Source organism: Carcharodon carcharias, chromosome 7, assembly GCF_017639515.1.
Source record: "Carcharodon carcharias isolate sCarCar2 chromosome 7, sCarCar2.pri, whole genome shotgun sequence".
Taxonomy (NCBI): Eukaryota; Metazoa; Chordata; class Chondrichthyes; order Lamniformes; family Lamnidae; genus Carcharodon; species Carcharodon carcharias.
Window position 1 is genome coordinate 47,293,291 of NC_054473.1, and position 17,838 is coordinate 47,311,128.

At 41.3% G+C, this 17,838-nt stretch overlaps 1 protein-coding gene across 3 annotated transcripts in view; it reads left to right on the forward strand.

Annotated features, from left to right (window-relative positions):
* Positions 1 to 17,838, forward strand: part of LOC121280301 (ataxin-7) — a 136,620-nt gene that overhangs the window by 103,576 nt on the left and 15,206 nt on the right. For all 3 annotated transcript variants that reach the window (XM_041192161.1, XM_041192159.1, XM_041192160.1), the window contains 2 exons: positions 9,397 to 9,640; positions 12,910 to 13,181. In XM_041192161.1, coding sequence (XP_041048095.1) covers positions 9,397 to 9,640; positions 12,910 to 13,181 — 516 coding nt within the window. The remainder of the gene's footprint in view (positions 1 to 9,396; positions 9,641 to 12,909; positions 13,182 to 17,838) is intronic.

The window sequence follows — 17,838 nt, forward strand, 5'->3', positions numbered from 1 at the left end:
ATAAGTAGTTCATCAGAAGATCAACTTCTTCCTTCTCTCTCCTTTGTAAAAAGGTGGTCACTCATTCACATCTAGATCAGTTTAACATGGCATTAATCATTAACTGCTAAAGTCTAGCAGATGTATAAATATATTAATATGTTCTTTTAAGCTGCAATAGTAAATCTAAGTACAGCCATTGTAAAGTTTTGAAAGCTCAGTTCTTTGTGCGTTGAATTCTGCTGTACTTAGAGCAACTCCGTTGGTCTTAACCTATGTTTTGTTTCCCCTGGCTATGATTTGATTGCTCATGGATTAATATTTGAAGATTCAAAATGGTATCTTCAGGTTAGTTTTACTGTGGTTTTAAGATTTTTTAAAGTCTTCATACACTCTTTAAGACTCTCATTTACTGGAAGTTAAGGGGGAGTTGGCGACATAGTGGTAATGTCACTGGACTAGTAATCCTGAGTCCCAGATTAATGCTCTGGGGACATGGGTTCAAATCCCACCATAGCAGCTGGTGGAATTTAAATTGAATTAATAAATTTGGAATTAAGAACTAGTCTAATTGTGTACATGAACCAGTTGTTGGTTTTCATAAAACCCCATCTGGTAGGCCTAATCTGGCCTACACATGACTCCAGACCCCAAGCAATGTGGTTGATGCTGAAATGCCTTAGCAGGCCACTCCATGGCTACAAAGTTTAAAAGGCATCGCCCTAGGCACTTGAAACAACTAAGGCACAGCCAGCCCTGCAAAGTCCTCCTTACTAACATCTGGGTGCTTGTGCCAACAAATAGCCAAGCAACAGCCTGACGTTGTCTATAAGGCATGATTCTGAGAGTATGACTATGTCCCAGACACCACCACCACCACCATCCTGGGTATGTCCTGTTCCACTGGCATAGTGGTATACAATTGGGAGAGATTTGCCCTGGGAGTCCTCAACGTGGACTTTGGACCCCATGAAGACTTATGGCATCAGGTCAAATATAGCCAAGGAAACGTCCTGTTGGTTACCACCTACTGCCCCCTCTCAGCAGATGAATCAGTGCTCCTCCATGTTGAACACCACTTGGAGGAAGCACTGAAGGTGGCAAGAGCACAGAATGTATTCTGGGTGGGGGACTTCAGTGTCCATCACCAAGATTGGCTCGGTAGCACAACTACTGACCAAGCTGGCCAAGTCTTAAAGGACATAGCTGCTAGACTGGGTCTTTGGAAGATGGTGAGGGAACCAACAAAAGGGAAAAACTTACTTGCCCTCATCCTCACCAACCTGCCTACTGCAGATGTATCTGTTCATGACTCTGTTGGTAGGAATGACCACTGCACAGTCACTGTGGAGATAAAGTCCTGTCTTCACATTGAGGATACCCCCTGTCATGCTGTGTGGCATTATCGCTACATTTGCAACAAACCTGGCTACTCAAAACTAGGCATCCATGAGGCACTGTGGATCATCAGAATTGTATTGGACCAGCTTAAACATTCACTCCCTCCACCAATCCACAGTAACAGCTGTGTGTACCATCTACAAGATGCACTGCAGCAATTCGACAAGCCGCTTTTGTCAGCATCTTCCAAACCTGCAACCCCTACCGACAAGGGCAGCAGATGCATGGGAACACGACCACCTGCAAGTTCCCACCCCAAGACACACACCATTCTAACTTAGAACTACATCACTGTTCCTTCATTGTTGCTGGGTCAACACCCTGGAACTCCCTAACAGCACTGTGGTGTATGTACACCACATGGACTGCAGCAGTTCAAGGCAGGGCACCACCGCCTTCTCAAGGGCTATTAAGGATAAGCAATAAATGCTGGCATAGCCAGCAACGCCCACATCCCTTCAAGCAATTTTTAAATTCGTTCATGGGAAGTTTATAAAATAAAACCGCAACATTACCCTAAATATTCTGAGAAGATTGACCTGTGTAGCTACTTATGTTTGCCAGTTTGTTGCCTCCTTCCTGGGCTTTTCTGGTATTGCCATTTATTATATTACTTCCACCATTTAAAGTGTCACCGTTTCACAGCTGGTGGTCATTTATATCATCCAAAAAGCACTAACTATCCGTTTGCATTAACGTCTAGTTGCCGGTTATAGCGTCTTAAGTGATTTGTTTATTTCAAACAGAAGCCACAGTATTAAGGATTTCAGACAATTTAATGAATTCTTAGCTTTGTTTTGCACACACATAATTTTGGAATGTTATTTCAATTAAAGTCTGATTTGTATCTAATTAAGTTAGGTGCTTTAAGTTAGGCGTATTCTGTGAATTGCAAAATTTAAATTAATTAGGTCGTCTGGTTTCATCAATTTTTCCAGACAGTGATATAAGCTCAGGTTAACAACCTGCCCTGATTGACTATCTTTAAAAGTGTGTTAGTCTGTAGTCATATGGGCAGAGAGAACACAGTTGGGTTTAGAAGTGAAAAAAAAACTGGTTGAAACCATTCACCGATGTTGCGTATGAAATTTAGCTTGGTTGAGTTGTACAGTTGCAGGTTGAAGGCGCAATTGTCTAGTTCACTGGCAAGGGTGCAAGTTACTCAGACTGCTTAGTTCAGATAAGTTAAAAGCAAAATACTGTGGATGCTGGAAATATGAAATAAAAGCAGAAAAACAGATGCTGTGAGACCTGCTGAATTTTTCCAGCAATTTCTGTCTTTAGTTGTGATAACTGTTGAGCTTCTTGAATGTTGTTGTGGCTGTGTTCACCCAAACAAGTGCCCTTTGTAGATGGTGGCAAGATTTTGACACCAGAGAGTACACATCCTGCTTTTGTAGCCACTTTGTTGATGAGGCTGATCTGATTTTAAAAATAATTCTGGTCATTGGTGACCGTTTCTCTGGATATTGATGGTTGGGGAATTCTGAGGAAAGTAATGCCATCGACAAGATTTTCAGTTTGTCAGACTGTGATTAGTGGGGCACAACAAAGATCAGTTCTTGGGCTTCAGTTATTTCCAATCTATGTAAATGACTTAGATGAGGACAACAAGTGTAATGTATGCAAGTTTGCTGCTGATACAAAGATAGGTGGGAAAGTAAGCAGGGCAAGTAGATAAGGTAATGAAGAAGGCACAGGAGATACTTTGCTTTGTTAGCTGAGGCATGTAATATGAAAGCAGGAAGTTATGCTAGAACTGTACAAAACACTAATTAGACTGCAGCTAGAGTACAGCAGTTCCCATCACCCGATTACAGAAGGGATGCAATTGCACTAAACAGTAGGGAGAGGATGTTGCTAGGATCAGAAAAACTTAAAACAAAAACAGAATTAGCTGGAAAAACTCAGCAGGTCTGGCAGCATCGGCGGAGAAGAAAAGAGTTGACGTTTCGAGTCCTCATGACCCTTCGACAGAACTTGCGTTCGAGTCCAAGAAAGAGTTGAAATATAAGCTGGTTTAAGGTGTGTGTGTGGGGGGCGGAGAGATAGAGAGACAAAGAGGTGGGGGGGGGGGCGGGTGGGTGTTGGGGGTGTGTGGTTGTAGGGACAAACAAGCAGTGATAGAAGCAGATCATCAAAAGATGTCAACGACAATAGTACAATAGAACACATAGGTGTTAAAATTGTACTATTGTCGTTGACATCTTTTGATGATCTGCTTCTATCACTGCTTGTTTGTCCCTACAACCACACACCCCCCCCCCCCCCCCCCACCTCTTTGTCTCTCTATCTCTCCGCCCCCCACACACACACCTTAAACCAGCTTATATTTCAACTCTTTCTTGGACTCGAACGCAAGTTCTGTCGAAGGGTCATGAGGACTCGAAACGTCAACTCTTTTCTTCTCCGCCGATGCTGCCAGACCTGCTGAGTTTTTCCAGCTAATTCTGTTTTTGTTTTGGATTTCCAGCATCCGCAGTTTTTTTGTTTTTATCTCAGAAAAACTTAGCTGTGAGGAAATGATTGAATAGGCTGGGGTTGTTGCTTTGGAACAGAGGAGCTACGTTTTGTGGGTGGGGGACGTTGGAGAGGAGGTGGTGGTATACAATTGTATGGCACCTAGATAGAATGGAAAGCTGCAGGGGTTCATAACCAGGAGGCATAGATTTAAAATAATTGGTAGAAGGAGTTGAGAAATCTTTTCTCCCAGATAGCGGTGGGTTTGGAACTCACTGCCTGAAAGGCTGGTAAAGGCAGAAGCTCTAATAGCATTTAAAAAGTACTTTGAGCACTTGAGTAGACTAACCTATAGGGCCATGAACCAAGAGCTGGAAAATGGGATTAGGCTGGATGGCTTGTTGGCTGGCACAGACATGATAGACAAATGACTTTTTTTCTCTATGCGATAAATTCCTGATGTTTTAAAAATTTATTCATTCATTGACTGTGGATGTCGCTTGCTAGACCAGCATTTATTGCCCACCCTTAATTGTCCTTGACATCTTCTTGGACTGCCGCAGTTGATATGGTGTAGGTACACCCACAGCACTGTTAGGGAGGGAGTTCCAGGATTTTGACCCAGCAACAGTGAAGGGATGATGACATATTTCCAAGTCAGGATGGTTAGTGGCTTGGAGGGGAACTTCCAGGTGATAGTTTTCCCATGCATCTGCTGCCTTTGTCCTTCTAGATGTTATATTCATATGTAGCGGTCATGGGTTTGGAAAGTGCTATTGAAAGAGCCATGGTGCGCTATTGCAGTGCATCTTGTAGATGGTACACAATGCTGCCATTGTGCATCAGTAATGGAGAGTGTGAGAATGTTAAAGGTGGCGCATGGAGTACCAATCAGAAGAGCTGCTTTGTCGTGGATGGTGTCAAGCTTGAATTGTTGGAGCTGCACCCATCCAGGCAAATGGACAGTATTCCGTCACACTGTTGACTTGTGCCTTGTAGATGGTGGAAGGGCTTTGGGGAATCCAGAGGCGAGTTACTTGCTGCAGAATTCCCAGCCTCTGGCCTACTCTTGTAGCTATAGTATTTATATGGCTGGTCTAGTTCAGTTTTTTTTTCCGTTCATGGGATGTGGGCTTTGCTGGCTGGACCAGCATTTATTGCCCATCCCTAGTTTCCCTTGAGAAGGTGGTGGTGAGCTGCCTTCATGAACCGCTGCAGTCCGTGTGGTGTAGGTACATCCACAGTGCTGTTAGCAAGGGGTTCCAGGATTTTGACCCAGTGACAGTGAAGGAATGGCGAGATATTTCCAACTCAGGATGGTGAATGACTTGGAGGGGAATTTCCAGGTGATGGTGTTCCCACCTATCTGCTGCCCTTGCCCTTCTAGGTGGCAGTGGCAGTGGTTGTGGGTTTGGAAAGTACTGTCTAAGGAACCTTGGTGAATTCATGCAGTGCATCTTGTAGATGGTGCACACTGCTGCTACTGTGCGTCGGCAATGGAAGGGGTGAATGTTTATGGATGTGGTGCCAATCAAGCGGACTGTTTTGTTCCGGATGGTGTCCAGCTTCTTCAGTGTTGTAGGAGCTGCACTCATCCAGGCAAATGGGGAGTATTCCGTCATGACTTGTGCCTTCTAGACGGTGGACAGGCTTTGGGGATTCAGGAGGCGAGTTACTCGTTGCAGAATTCCTAACCTCTGACCTGCTTTTGTAGCCACAGTATTTCATTGGTAACCCCCAGGACATTGATGTGGTGGACTCGGCAATGGTAATGCCATTGAATGTCACGGGGAGATGGTAAGATTCTCTCTTGTTGAGATGGTCATTGCTCGGCACTTGTGTGGCACAAATGTTACTTGTCACTTATCAGCCAATAAGGAGAATTCTTACTGAGTTATTTGGGAGACTCATGAGGTTGCAAGTAGATTTAGACAGGTTAAGACAAGAATGTGGCAGATGGAATATGATGTGGGAAGTGTGAAGTTATGCACTTTGGTTGGAAAAATAAAAAAAACAGTATTTTTTAAATGATGATACACTGAAAGATTTTGGTACTTAGAGGGCCTGGGTGTCCTTGTACAGAAATTGCGAAGTTAACGTGCAGGTACAGGAAATAAGTAGGAAAGCAAATGATATGTTATACTCTATTTCCTTTGTAATAAAGGCTAAGAGTAAAATGTCTTACTGTTGTTTAGGGCCTTTCTGAGACAGTACTGTGCATAATTTTGGTCCCCTTACCAAACAAGGATATAATAGAGGGAGTGCAATATAGATTTACAAGTGATTTTTGGGATGAAGAGGTTGTCCTATCATCGATTAGACTAGTCCATTATTCCCTAGAGTTTAGAAGTATGAGAGGTAATCTTATTGAACCATAAAATACTTAAGGAGCTTGATTGAGATGGTTTATTCCCCTGGCTGGGGAGTCTAGAACTAGAGGCCTCAGTTTCCGTATAAGGGATCAGCCATTTAGGATTTGAGGTGAGGAGAAACCTCTTCACTGAGGATTCTGAATCTTTTGGAATTCTCTACCACAGAGAGTTGTGAATGCATAGCTGTTATGGATTTTTGGATACTAAGGGAATTGAAGAATATGGAGAGCGCAAAAAGTTGAGATAAAAGACCAGCCAACAGTGGGGAAGGCTCAGAGCCATATGACCTGATCCTGCTTTTACTACTTATGTTTTTTTCTAAAACTTAAGGACAAAAGTCAGATGCAATAGTTAAAATGCCTTTAATGTGGGTCTACTTAATGAGGTAATTACTTATATATGACAGAGCCATGAAAAGTTTGTGGAATCCCAGAAATAAGTGCAGAGAGAGAAGGACCTAATGACTGTGTTGCAGATTGGGACAAATCATAGAATATAGTAACATGATGCAGTATTCTTTCTCATACATTCTTACACTGGAATCTTTAATTTCCAGTTATATTTTTGGCATATTTTCTATCTTCCAAAATTGTAATCCTTGACGTATTAACAGTTCCAGAAAACTTCATACTCATGGCTAACTGTTAAAATTTCAGCAACAAAATTATCATCACACTAAAGGTTCTCCTAATTGTTCAAGTTTCTGCACACATAACTAAGCCATGTAGGCCAGGAAATCTCTTGGGTGGAGGTGGGGGGGGGGGGGGGGGGGGGGGGGGGGGGGGGGGGGGGGGGGGTGCGCGCACGCACGCGTGCGCTAGGTCTTCAATCTGTACAGAGTCAGTAGATGATAGCGTGTCAGATTCAGCCTCTGCCAAATCGGGCCACCTGGGTTAGGGAGTGAAGGCTCCTCCTTACATCTATTGGACAATTCCTGCTGGAAGTCTACATGTTGATATCAACTGAGAAAATGGAGCTTGGCTTGTAGTTTAATAGCCAGCTGACATTTATCAAAGGGTGAATAATAACCACATACTGACCAACACACTGGAAACAAATTATTAACATTTGATGCTTTGAGGAGAGGAGATGGTAGAGAAAATATAGTAAAAATGTTTTCGCCTTTAAGGGAGACATTTTATTACTAATAATACAACACTAAAATACACAATTTATGCTTTTCAATTTTTTTTCTTGATGTGGTCTCTTTAACAATCTATCTGTTCTCTTATGATTCCACCAATTTCTACTCCATTCTGGAACTGGGAGCCATATCTGAAATTCTGTCTTTGACTGGATAAAAACAGATTCCAGAGGATCAACAATCAGGAAACTGAACTTTGAAATTTGACCTGCTTACATTGGAACAGCTGAGTGGAAGGCTGCCCTTTTAAAATATATTGCCAGCAGTGGCGGGGACAGGGCAGTTAAGCACAGAGTTATCGTGCTAGTCATGACTTGAGAGTTATTGGGCTTTAAGTGCAATTTTTCACAAAGTATGAACTGGAGAAAAGGAATTGGTTGTTTCCATAGATATTTAGGTTACTTCTTGAAGCTATGCCTTCAAAAGTACATGTCAAGATTACAGTTACTTAGTACATTAAGAATTGCACTTCAGAGCAACTCATGAATTAATGTTTTGAGGCAAATAAGATATGATAATGAGGTGTTGAAATGCAAGCTTTCTTTTAAATTCCAAGTGTTATAAATTTAAGATCCTGCAGTTCCAGATGACTTAGCATGCTGCTATAATGCAGTGAAGAATTATAGGGAATGTTTCAATATGTGCTTGAGTCTGCAAAGTTACTGAATATGGCCATGCTATCAGAGCAGCCTTGAACAGAGGCAAGGTGCTCCCTCCAAAAATGGGATTTAGTGGATTAGCCACTTCCCATTTAATGATGAAGAGCAATATTAGCAGAAGTATGTGTGATAATTTTTCTGCCTTCGTTGTAGGAAAGCTGCTGTTGGAAGGAAAATGAGATGAAAACAAGAAAGAAATTACATGCTGTGTGGTTCTGCATGCTTCTCATTTTGTTTTCAAAATCAAAGCCTATGAACATTTAAATGAATATTTGAATAATTAAGTTTTCAACGTAGTGAGGGTTGGAATAATTGACCATTCACACATCTGAAAAAGTGGATGTTTATTACTCAACATGGTCTACATTATACTGTGAAGGCAGTTATTAACATCACAGGTATTTGCCCAACAATTGTAACTGTCCCTAAAAAATCATCTTGAGCAGAAATATCATTAGCTCAGATAATTTAAGATGCTTTTGAATTCGCACTACTTTTAATATAAACCTGTCTTATGCTGATGTTACAAATTACTACAGAACCTGTGTTTTTAATGCCATGTGTACCTGATGAAATGGAAACGTTAGTTTCTTTTTGTGGGGTACACATACCAGAAAGTAATAAAATAAGCTTAAGCATATGTGATTGCTAATTTGCATTTCAAAATTTTCTGGCTGCTGAACCTTTTTCTAATGGCTGGTGAAGGCCCACACAGATAAGTGTTTGGAAACTTGCCTTGCTTGCCTGCAATCAAGCAGTGGAACTGGCACTTGCTATCCTTGGAGTCTGTGATACAAGTTACCTTTTGGTGTTGCCAACTCTGCCACAGAAGTTTGGATCATCTTCAACAAAATCTCCAAGAAAAAGCACCACAACTTGGTCCACCTTGGAATGGCCTGATCAATTTCAAATCCTATGATGTCAGTATTTGAGAAATTTCTCAGTAACTTAAGAGAAATTACTGTTCTTTCACAAATTTTATAGCATCAGTTTAACTTTTGTATTGGTTTGTGAAGAGGAATTAAATCTCAAAACTATTTTAAGCTAGATTTTGCAATTGTATAAACAGTGAAAAATCTTGCATGTAGAAAATACATTATATACAAAAATGAGCATTCCTAAAGGAATTACACATAATTAGTAACCATTACCTTGACCCTGGTGCAACTTACCATTACTGACTAATGATGTCCTGCTTTTGATAGCTTGCATTATAATATGGAAAGCCTTAAAAATCTTTCTGCTTTATTATTGCAGTTGTTGAAACTTCCCAAGACTTATTTTGGGATTAATATTTCATAATGAAAATTTGGATATAGAAAAATCTAGTTGTTGCTCCATTGTTGGCTGGAAGTTAAATTGTTTTATTTTCTGTGTACAGAAAGAAGACATGGTACATCAAGTAAACCACCTGTGACTCCTCCATCATCTTCTACGTACTCATATCCTTCCACATTCTCAAAAAACAGAAGCGGTAGTGATTGTGCGAACAGTCGCTCTTCTGGTGGAAACTGTCCTTCATCCAGCTCCAAGATACAAAAATCCCCCAAAGAAAAACTTCACATCAGTGGTATGAGCAGACCACTTTACCTGGTTCACCATGGCAAGATGCACCATGATAAAAAGTTAGTGTATGCTTTTCTTTTTGGTTGTTGTATTTTTGTTTCACAAAACATTTCTGCTGCATTGTTTTCCCACAATGGACTGATTTTTAGCACCACAGGGTTCAGATAATTAAACTCAAACTTCTAATTTAATTATTAGCACAGCTACAGTTTACAAATAATTAGTTTGGATGAACATTTCCAAATTAACCTTGAGCTACCTCATCCAGTAAGATGACTGTGGCCCTTGCCTGAACGTTCAGCAGCTTTGATTCTTTGATTATCAAAGTGATTTGTTTTTGTTCACATCTTTATGGTTAAGCAGTGCAGAAATGACTTGAAGTTTAATTGTAGCTCTCACTGTCCAGAATGTCTGCATTTGTTTGATTTCTTCCATCTATTCCCCCACCCCCAGAAAAGAGTGAGCAAGCATTTGGATATTTTCTGGTCCCACTCAGTTGTGTTGATCAAACTTGGCTAAGTGGTACACCAAGGTAGCTTTCATTTGAAAGATTATTTATCAGTTTATTTGGATAGCTAAACCACTGTTAAAAGAATCTTTTTCAATCAGTGCCACTGCAATTGGAAAAAAAAATATTGAAATCTTGACATATTGCTAGCTTATATACTTGTAATATAATTTGAGATTTTATTTGAGTTTAACTGATTGAAGTGTGAAAAATTAGTTTCCATCTTAATCTATGTATCAAACAGTATCTTTAAAAAATGTTTCTTTCTGAAAGCTTGAATGAAGTTTTAGGAACAGTTTAAATAAAAAAATGGGAATCTGAAAAAACACTGGAAATATGAAGGATTACATCTCAAGTATTGTGTCTTTTCTGCTTACCAATGCTGACTGACTTATTGCATATTTGCACCATTTTCTCTTTATGTAGAAACATTTATTCTGTAGATAGACTGCTGAATTTGGTAGTACGCATATTTTGGAACATTGTTGGAAGTGTTCCACGCTACATCCTCTCTTTTTCTCAGAGATAATAGAGATTACATGATTTTTATATACGTTGTGTTCTTTATCAAATATATCATCATATTTTTCATGCCTCATTTGAGGTGCTCCCAGAGTTGGGATTCAGCTTTATCTTTGTTATGCTTTCAAGTAGTAAAAAGCCAGGGGATGTTACTGACATGGAGCTATCCCAGCACTTGTCTTCAGGACCTGCAGTTTTAAATCAGTAGTTTTGAGACAGGGAGGTCCCTGCTTCTTGATGTTTTTGAGTGGCCCAGAGATAGAAAATTGGATTGGGGAGGGAAGTGGAAGAGGGAACAGAAAAAAATGAGAGAAATGAGAGAAGGGAAGACTTCAGAATGCAGCAGAAGGAAAGTAAATGCTCCATCTTTCTAGCCTTTTCTTTCCCTCCCTGTTCAGCCTTTTCTCTATCATATTACACACTGTATTTTCTCAAGATGGAGTGGAGACTTGGCCTAGGTATCCAGCAGTGCCTCTCTATACCCAGCAGCTAGGACCGATGTGTTAGTGACTGGAGTGCTCACCACCTCACCACTATTTCATAAGAGAAGTCTAACCTTCACACTACAACATAAACTAATCAAGAGCACACCCTCATGTATATTACTGTGGGATACAATGTTAGAGCATTCCTATGATTGGCCTTCATTGTGATTGTGGCTCTTGATAAAAAGATTGAGTACCAAATTAATCTTGTTAACTATGCTAAGTGCTTGTCTTTTTAAAGCTGTGTATACATGCATTGTTAATATTGTACAGGGATTCCCAGTAATTATTTAGATTTCAAGAGTCATTGTCCATACTCGAGTTTCCTGAAAACCAGTAAGTTGTAATAGTTTTGGCAGTTAAGTATTAATTCTGGGTTTTATTTCTTCTATTTTTCCAAGTTCTTTTCCATTATCATTTGCTACTCTGTACTGATAGCAACGCACGGTATCTGTTATGATGAGGCAGATGATGTGTGCCAGGCAGATCAAATCCATGAGGGAAGCTAGATCATGAGGTCACAGCAATTTTGCAATTTGTATTTTATTTCATGATATGTGCCCTGAATTCAGAAGTAATAAGTCCATCAAGACTAAAGAGATTTTTTAGAAGACCAAATTAAACATTTATTAACAAAAGGAAAGATTTCAAGCACATGCATAGGTCTACAAATTACTACTATAGTAACTTGTAAAACTCCTAATTAATCTGGCTTCCAGTTACACCCCTGTTAAGGCAATGGTTTAAAAAAAAGTTATAAACAGATCCAGACAGGTCAATACAATACCCTGAATTCAAAGTGGCTTTTCCCAGCTTCAGTTTCTGTAGATAGCAGGCTTAATGCCTTTCCTGTAGCCTCATTCTCCTTTTATACATGCAATGTAAATCCAGTTGTTCCCATATGTCTTTGGAACTTTACCTTTCTCGTAATATTTTCATTGAGCTATTATTATCAGTAACCTTTGAGGAAAAATAAACACATTGTGTGGCCTAGCTCCCCTGGCTAGGTGTAACATCCTACCATCTCTTTGAAATTCAAACTACCCTGATTTATTTAAAAATGCAAATTTTCCTCAACTCACATTCTAAGACTGCAGCCATGTTTACATATTTAACATTTCAAACCTAGCTTCTTTTGATAAGTTAAAGCCTCCAGACCAGCTGTCTCCAATTCAATTAATTCCCCCCCCGCCTCACCAACCGCAACACACACACACAAACTATCCAAACCCCACTGTTAACCTGCTTTTACAATAAATCACAATATTACGAGAACTATTATGATTTCGTGACAATCTCCATATAGAGTGGGGGAAAAATCAGTTGGGGAATCTTTACCAGGTTAGCAGTGTTAGTAGCCAGACTGCCTGATGTACTCTCTTGGTTGCAAAGGATATATTGCCCAAGATACCACTGAAGGTAGATAGGGTTGGGGTGGCAAGTGGTTCAAAAGGGAAGTGGATTTGTACATTCCTATCCTAAAATACAAAGGTAAAATTATTATCTCAATATTTGTTTTAAGTAGATAACAATCTTTAAAAGTTGTCAGGCCAAACTGTTTCCTGGCTGAGACAGCATATCCCTTAGTCACTGAACATTTATGCGGTGGTGACTTTGGTTAAGAGGTTAGCACACAGTAAGTATTTTTAAGTATAAGTAAACATATTTGTATAAGGAGAGTTCTAGTTCAGGATCTATATAATTTTGAACAGAAATAGTGGAGGAGTGGGTTATCTTATTCTTTTTATTTTAAATTGAAGTTTAAAATATGCAGTGTGTTCTATTTTTAAAAAGAAATCATCATATTCTGCAGCATGACTTCAGTGGTTAAACCAGAGAAGATGCATCCTAATGTGAAGATTGATGGCACATCATTGAAAATGATGCCAGTTCCCATTAATTCCACCACTGTGAATGCTTCAGTAAAAACTGGCCTTAATTGTCCTACAATACCAAAGGCACCCCTGCCCTCCACTGGACAGATACCCAATGGTAAAAATCTTCTGTCAACTCCTTCATCCTCAGAAAAGAAACTTGAAGATGCTAAAAATATCAAGAAGTCCTCTTCCCATAAGCGACTGTCAGGTGAGTCCTAATAGACTTTTATGGTACAGTGGAACTGCCAGAATGTTTTTCAGATATCAGTGATTATGCTTTAAAACTCATTAGCTGAAAACTGCATTAGAAGTTGCAGAGGACAGCCAAGAATTAAATATCTCAACCCTATCATTTTTTCCAATGTATTTGTTTTATTTGTCAGTATGTTGTTTATAAAACAGAAAAAGATCATTATCTGGAAATACTTTCTTAACATTTTTGAAGATATTGTTGGTAAAGTAAATGGTAATATTCCCTACTACAGGGATGGTCAGCCAAACCATATGCAGCTTTCCTATGACTCAAATGCAGTTCTTTGCATTTATTAACACTAATTGTGCAGAGCAGATGTATGTGGAATATAGAACAAAACAAAAACAAAAATACCTGGAAAAACTCAGCAGGTCTGGCAGCATCTGTGGAGAGGAGCACAGTTAACGGTTCAAGTCCGAATGACTCTTCAACAGAACTAAATAAATATAGAAGAGAGGTGAAATATAAGCTGGTTTTTGGGGTGGGGGTGGGGGCGGCTGAGACAAGAAGAGCTGGATATAGGACCAGTGATAGGTGGAGATAACCAAAAGATGTCACAGACAAAAGGACAAAGAGGTGTTGAAGGTGGTGATATTATCTAAAGGAATGTGCTAATTAAGGGTAGAAAGCAGGACGAGCAAGATACAGATAGCCCTAGTGGGTGTGGGGTGGGGGGAAGGGATCGAAATAGGCTAAAAGGTAGACATAAAACAATGGATGGAAATACACTTAAAAATAATGGAAATAGGTGGGAAGAGAAAAATCTATATAAATTATTGGAAAAAACAAAAAGGAGGGGGAAAATCGGAAAGGGGATGGGGATGGAGGAGAGAGCTCATGATCTAAAATTGTTGAACTCAATATTCAGTCCGGAAGGCTGTAAAGTACCTCGTCGGAAGATGAGGTGCTGTTCCTCCAGTTTGCTTTGAGCTTCACTGGAACAATGCGGCAGGCCAAGGATGGATATGTGGTCATGAGAGCAGGGTGGAGTGTTGAAATGGCAAGCGACAGGGAGGTCTGGGTCATGCTTGCGAACAGACCGAAGGTGTTCTGCAAAGCGGTCACCCAGTCTGCATTTGGTCTCTCCAATGTAGAGGAAACCGCATTGGGAGCAACGAATGCAGTAGACTAAGTTGAGGGAAGTGCAAGTGAAATGCTGCTTCACTTAAAAGGAGTGTTTGGGCCCTTGGACAGTGAGGAGAGGGCAAGTAAAGGGGCAGGTGTTGCACCTTCTGTGGTTGCATAGGAAGGGGGTTGAGGTGTAGGGGGTGATGGAGGAGTGGACCAATGTGTCCCGGAGGGAATGATCCCTGTGGAACGCTGCCAGGGGGGTGAAGGGAAGATGTGTTTGGCGCTGGCATCATGCTGGAGTTGGCGGAAGTGGCGGAGGATGATCCTTTGAACGCGGAGGCTGGTGGGGTGATAAGTGAGGACAAGGGGGACACTATCATGTTTCTGGGAGGGAGAAGAAGGTGTGAGGGTGGATGCGTGGGAGATGGGCTGGACATGGTTGAGGGCCCTGTCAACCACCGTGGGTGGAAAACCTCGTTTAAGGAAGAAGGAGGACATGTCAGAGGAACTGTTTTTGAAAGTGGCATCATCAGAATAGGTGCGACGAAGGCGAAGGAACTGAGAGAATGGGATGAAGTCCTTACAGGAAGTGGGGTGTGAGGAGCTGTAGTCGAGGTAGCTGTGGGAGTCGGTAGGCTTGTAATGGATATTGGTGGGCAGTCTATCACCAGAAATTTAGACAGAGAGGTCAAGGAAGGGAAGGGAAGTGTCAGAGATGGACCATGTGAAAATGATGGAGGGGTGGAAGTTGAAAGCAAAATTAATAAATTTTTCCAGGTCCAAAAATAGGTTAGCAATGGTAAAACAGGCAGCCTCCCTTCCTGATATGGGTAAATATATTGTGAATCATCAATTACTTTTAACTTTAATGTGCCACCGTAGTAATTAGCAGAGGCTTTTGGAAAATAAATAAATGTGGAGCAGAATGGAAGCAATATTGTTACTATATTACAAACCTCTAGTAAAGAACACAGTGTGTCAAGAGGACATATTGGCAAACCTCAATTATCACAGTCTGGAGAATGTGATTAAGTTCAGAAAATGTAAATAGGCTCAATGTGCTAAAGGCGGAATATTAGTTCTCCATTGCATGCCAGTAGGATCAGACAATATAAGTTTTTAATTTAGTGATGTGCTCAAAATTGGATATTCAAGCAAAATTCTTTGCATAGTGTCTGGAATAACCTGTCAGTTAGGTTAGGAGAGGTATCAACATTAAGAAAATATAGCTGAGTCTAGGCTGTACATTAAAGTTCTAAAAGGGTGAAGGGTGTATGACTTAACATCATAGACTAGCAATGGTCTCTAAATTTGGTAGGTAAGAAGCCTAGTTGGATGGTTTGAATATCATGTGAAAGGAAGTATAGGTTAACAGGAAATCAGAATGGAAGGTATAACCATCTTAAAAGCTGTATAAAAAAAAAGTCAAGATTCTGGGTAAATCAGATGATTTCATAGAATCCTATCCTTATGATACTCTGGGTGATTCTGATGTTAAGAAGGTGCAGAATAGAATGCAGGTATTCCAAGGGAAGAAGGGAAATTCTGGGAGTAATGTACTCTGGGTGAGGGACTTCAATGTCCATCACCAAGAGTGGCTCAGTAGTAGCACTACTGACTGAGCTGGCCAAGTCCTAAAGGACATAGCTGTTAGACTGGGTCTACAGCAGGTGGTGAGGGAACCAACAGGAGGGGAGAAGATACTTGACCTCATCCTCACCAACCTGCCTGCCACAGATGCATCTGTCCATGACGGTATCGATAGGAGCACCCATCACACAGATGTTGGGATGAGGCCCCGTCTTCACATTGAGGATACCCTCCATCATGTGTGGCACTACCAATGTGCTAAATGGGATGGATTTTGAACAGACCTAGCAACTCAAGAATGGGCATCCAGGAGGTGCAGTGGGCCATCAGCAACAGCAGAATTGTACTCGAACAAAATCTGTAACCTCATGGCCTGGCATATTCCCTGCTCTACCATTAGCCAGGGTATCAACCCTGGTTCAATGAAGAGTGCAGGAAGGCATGTCAGGAGCAGCATCAGGCATACCTAAAAATGAGGTGTAAACTAGTGAAGCTATAACACAGGACTACTTGCATAAGCAGCAAGTGATAGACAAGACACGGCTAAGCAATCCCACAACCAACGGATCAGATCTGAACTCTGCAGCCCTGCCACATCCAGTCGTGAATGGTGGTGGTCAATTAAACAACTCACTGGAGGAGGAGGCTCCACAAATATCCCCATCCTCAATGATGGGGAGCCCAGTACATCAGTGCTCAGCCAGGATTGCTGAGTGGATGATCTATCTGACTCCTCTGGAAGTCACAGATGCCAGTCTTCAGCCAATTCGATTTGCTCCACGTGACATCTAGAAATGGCTGAAGGCACTGGATAGTGCAAAGGCTATGGGGCCTGACAATATTCCAACAATAGTGCTGAAGACTTGTGCTCCAGAACTTGTTGCACCCCTAGCCAAGCTGTTCCAGTACAGTTACAACACTAGCATCTACCCGAAAATGTGGAAAATTGCCTAGGAATGTCCTGTACACAAAAATCAGAACAAATCCAACCCAGCCAATTACCGCCCCATCAGTCTACTCTCCATCAGTAAAGTAATGGAAGGGGTCATCAACAGTACTATCAAGCAGCACTTGCTTAGCAATAACCTGCTCACTGTCACCCAGTTTGGGTTCCACCAGGACCACTCAGCTCCTGACTTCATTACAACCTTGGTTCAAACATGAACAAAAAGAGCTGAATTCCCGAGGTGAGAGTGACTGCCCTTGACACCAAGTCTGCATTTGACCAATTGTTGCATCAAGGAATCCTAGCAAAACTGGAGTCCATGGGAATCGGGGGAAACTCTCCACTGGTTGGAATCATACCCGACACAAAGGAAGATGGTTGTGGTTGTTGTTGGAGGTCAATCATCTCTGTTCCAGGACACCACTGCAGGAGTTCATCCTAGGCCCAACCATCTCCAGCTGCTTCATCAATGACCTTCCTTCCATCATAAGGTCAGAAGTAGGATAATGTTCAACACAATGTTCAACATCATTTGCGACGACTCAGATACTGCAGCAGTCCATGTCTAAATGCAGCAAGACCTGGGCAATATCCAGGCTTGGGCTGACAAGTGGCAAACAACATTCGTGCCACAAAAGTGCCAGGCAATGACCACCTCCAACAAGAGAGAATCTAACCATCGCCTCTTGACGTTCAACGGCATTCATCACTGAATCCCCCCCCACTATCAACATTCTGTGGGTTACCATCGACTGAACTGGACTAGACGTATTAATACTGTGGCTACAAGAGCAGATCAGAGGCTAGGAATCGTGCGACGTGTAACTCACCTCTTGACTCCCCAAAGCCTGTCCTCCATCTACAAATCACAAGTCAGGGGTGTGATGGAATACTCCCCACTTGCCTGAATGAATGCAGCTCCCACAACACTGAAGAAGCATGACACCGCCCAGGATAAAGCAGCCCGCTTGATTGGCACCCCATCCACAAACATTCACTCCCTCC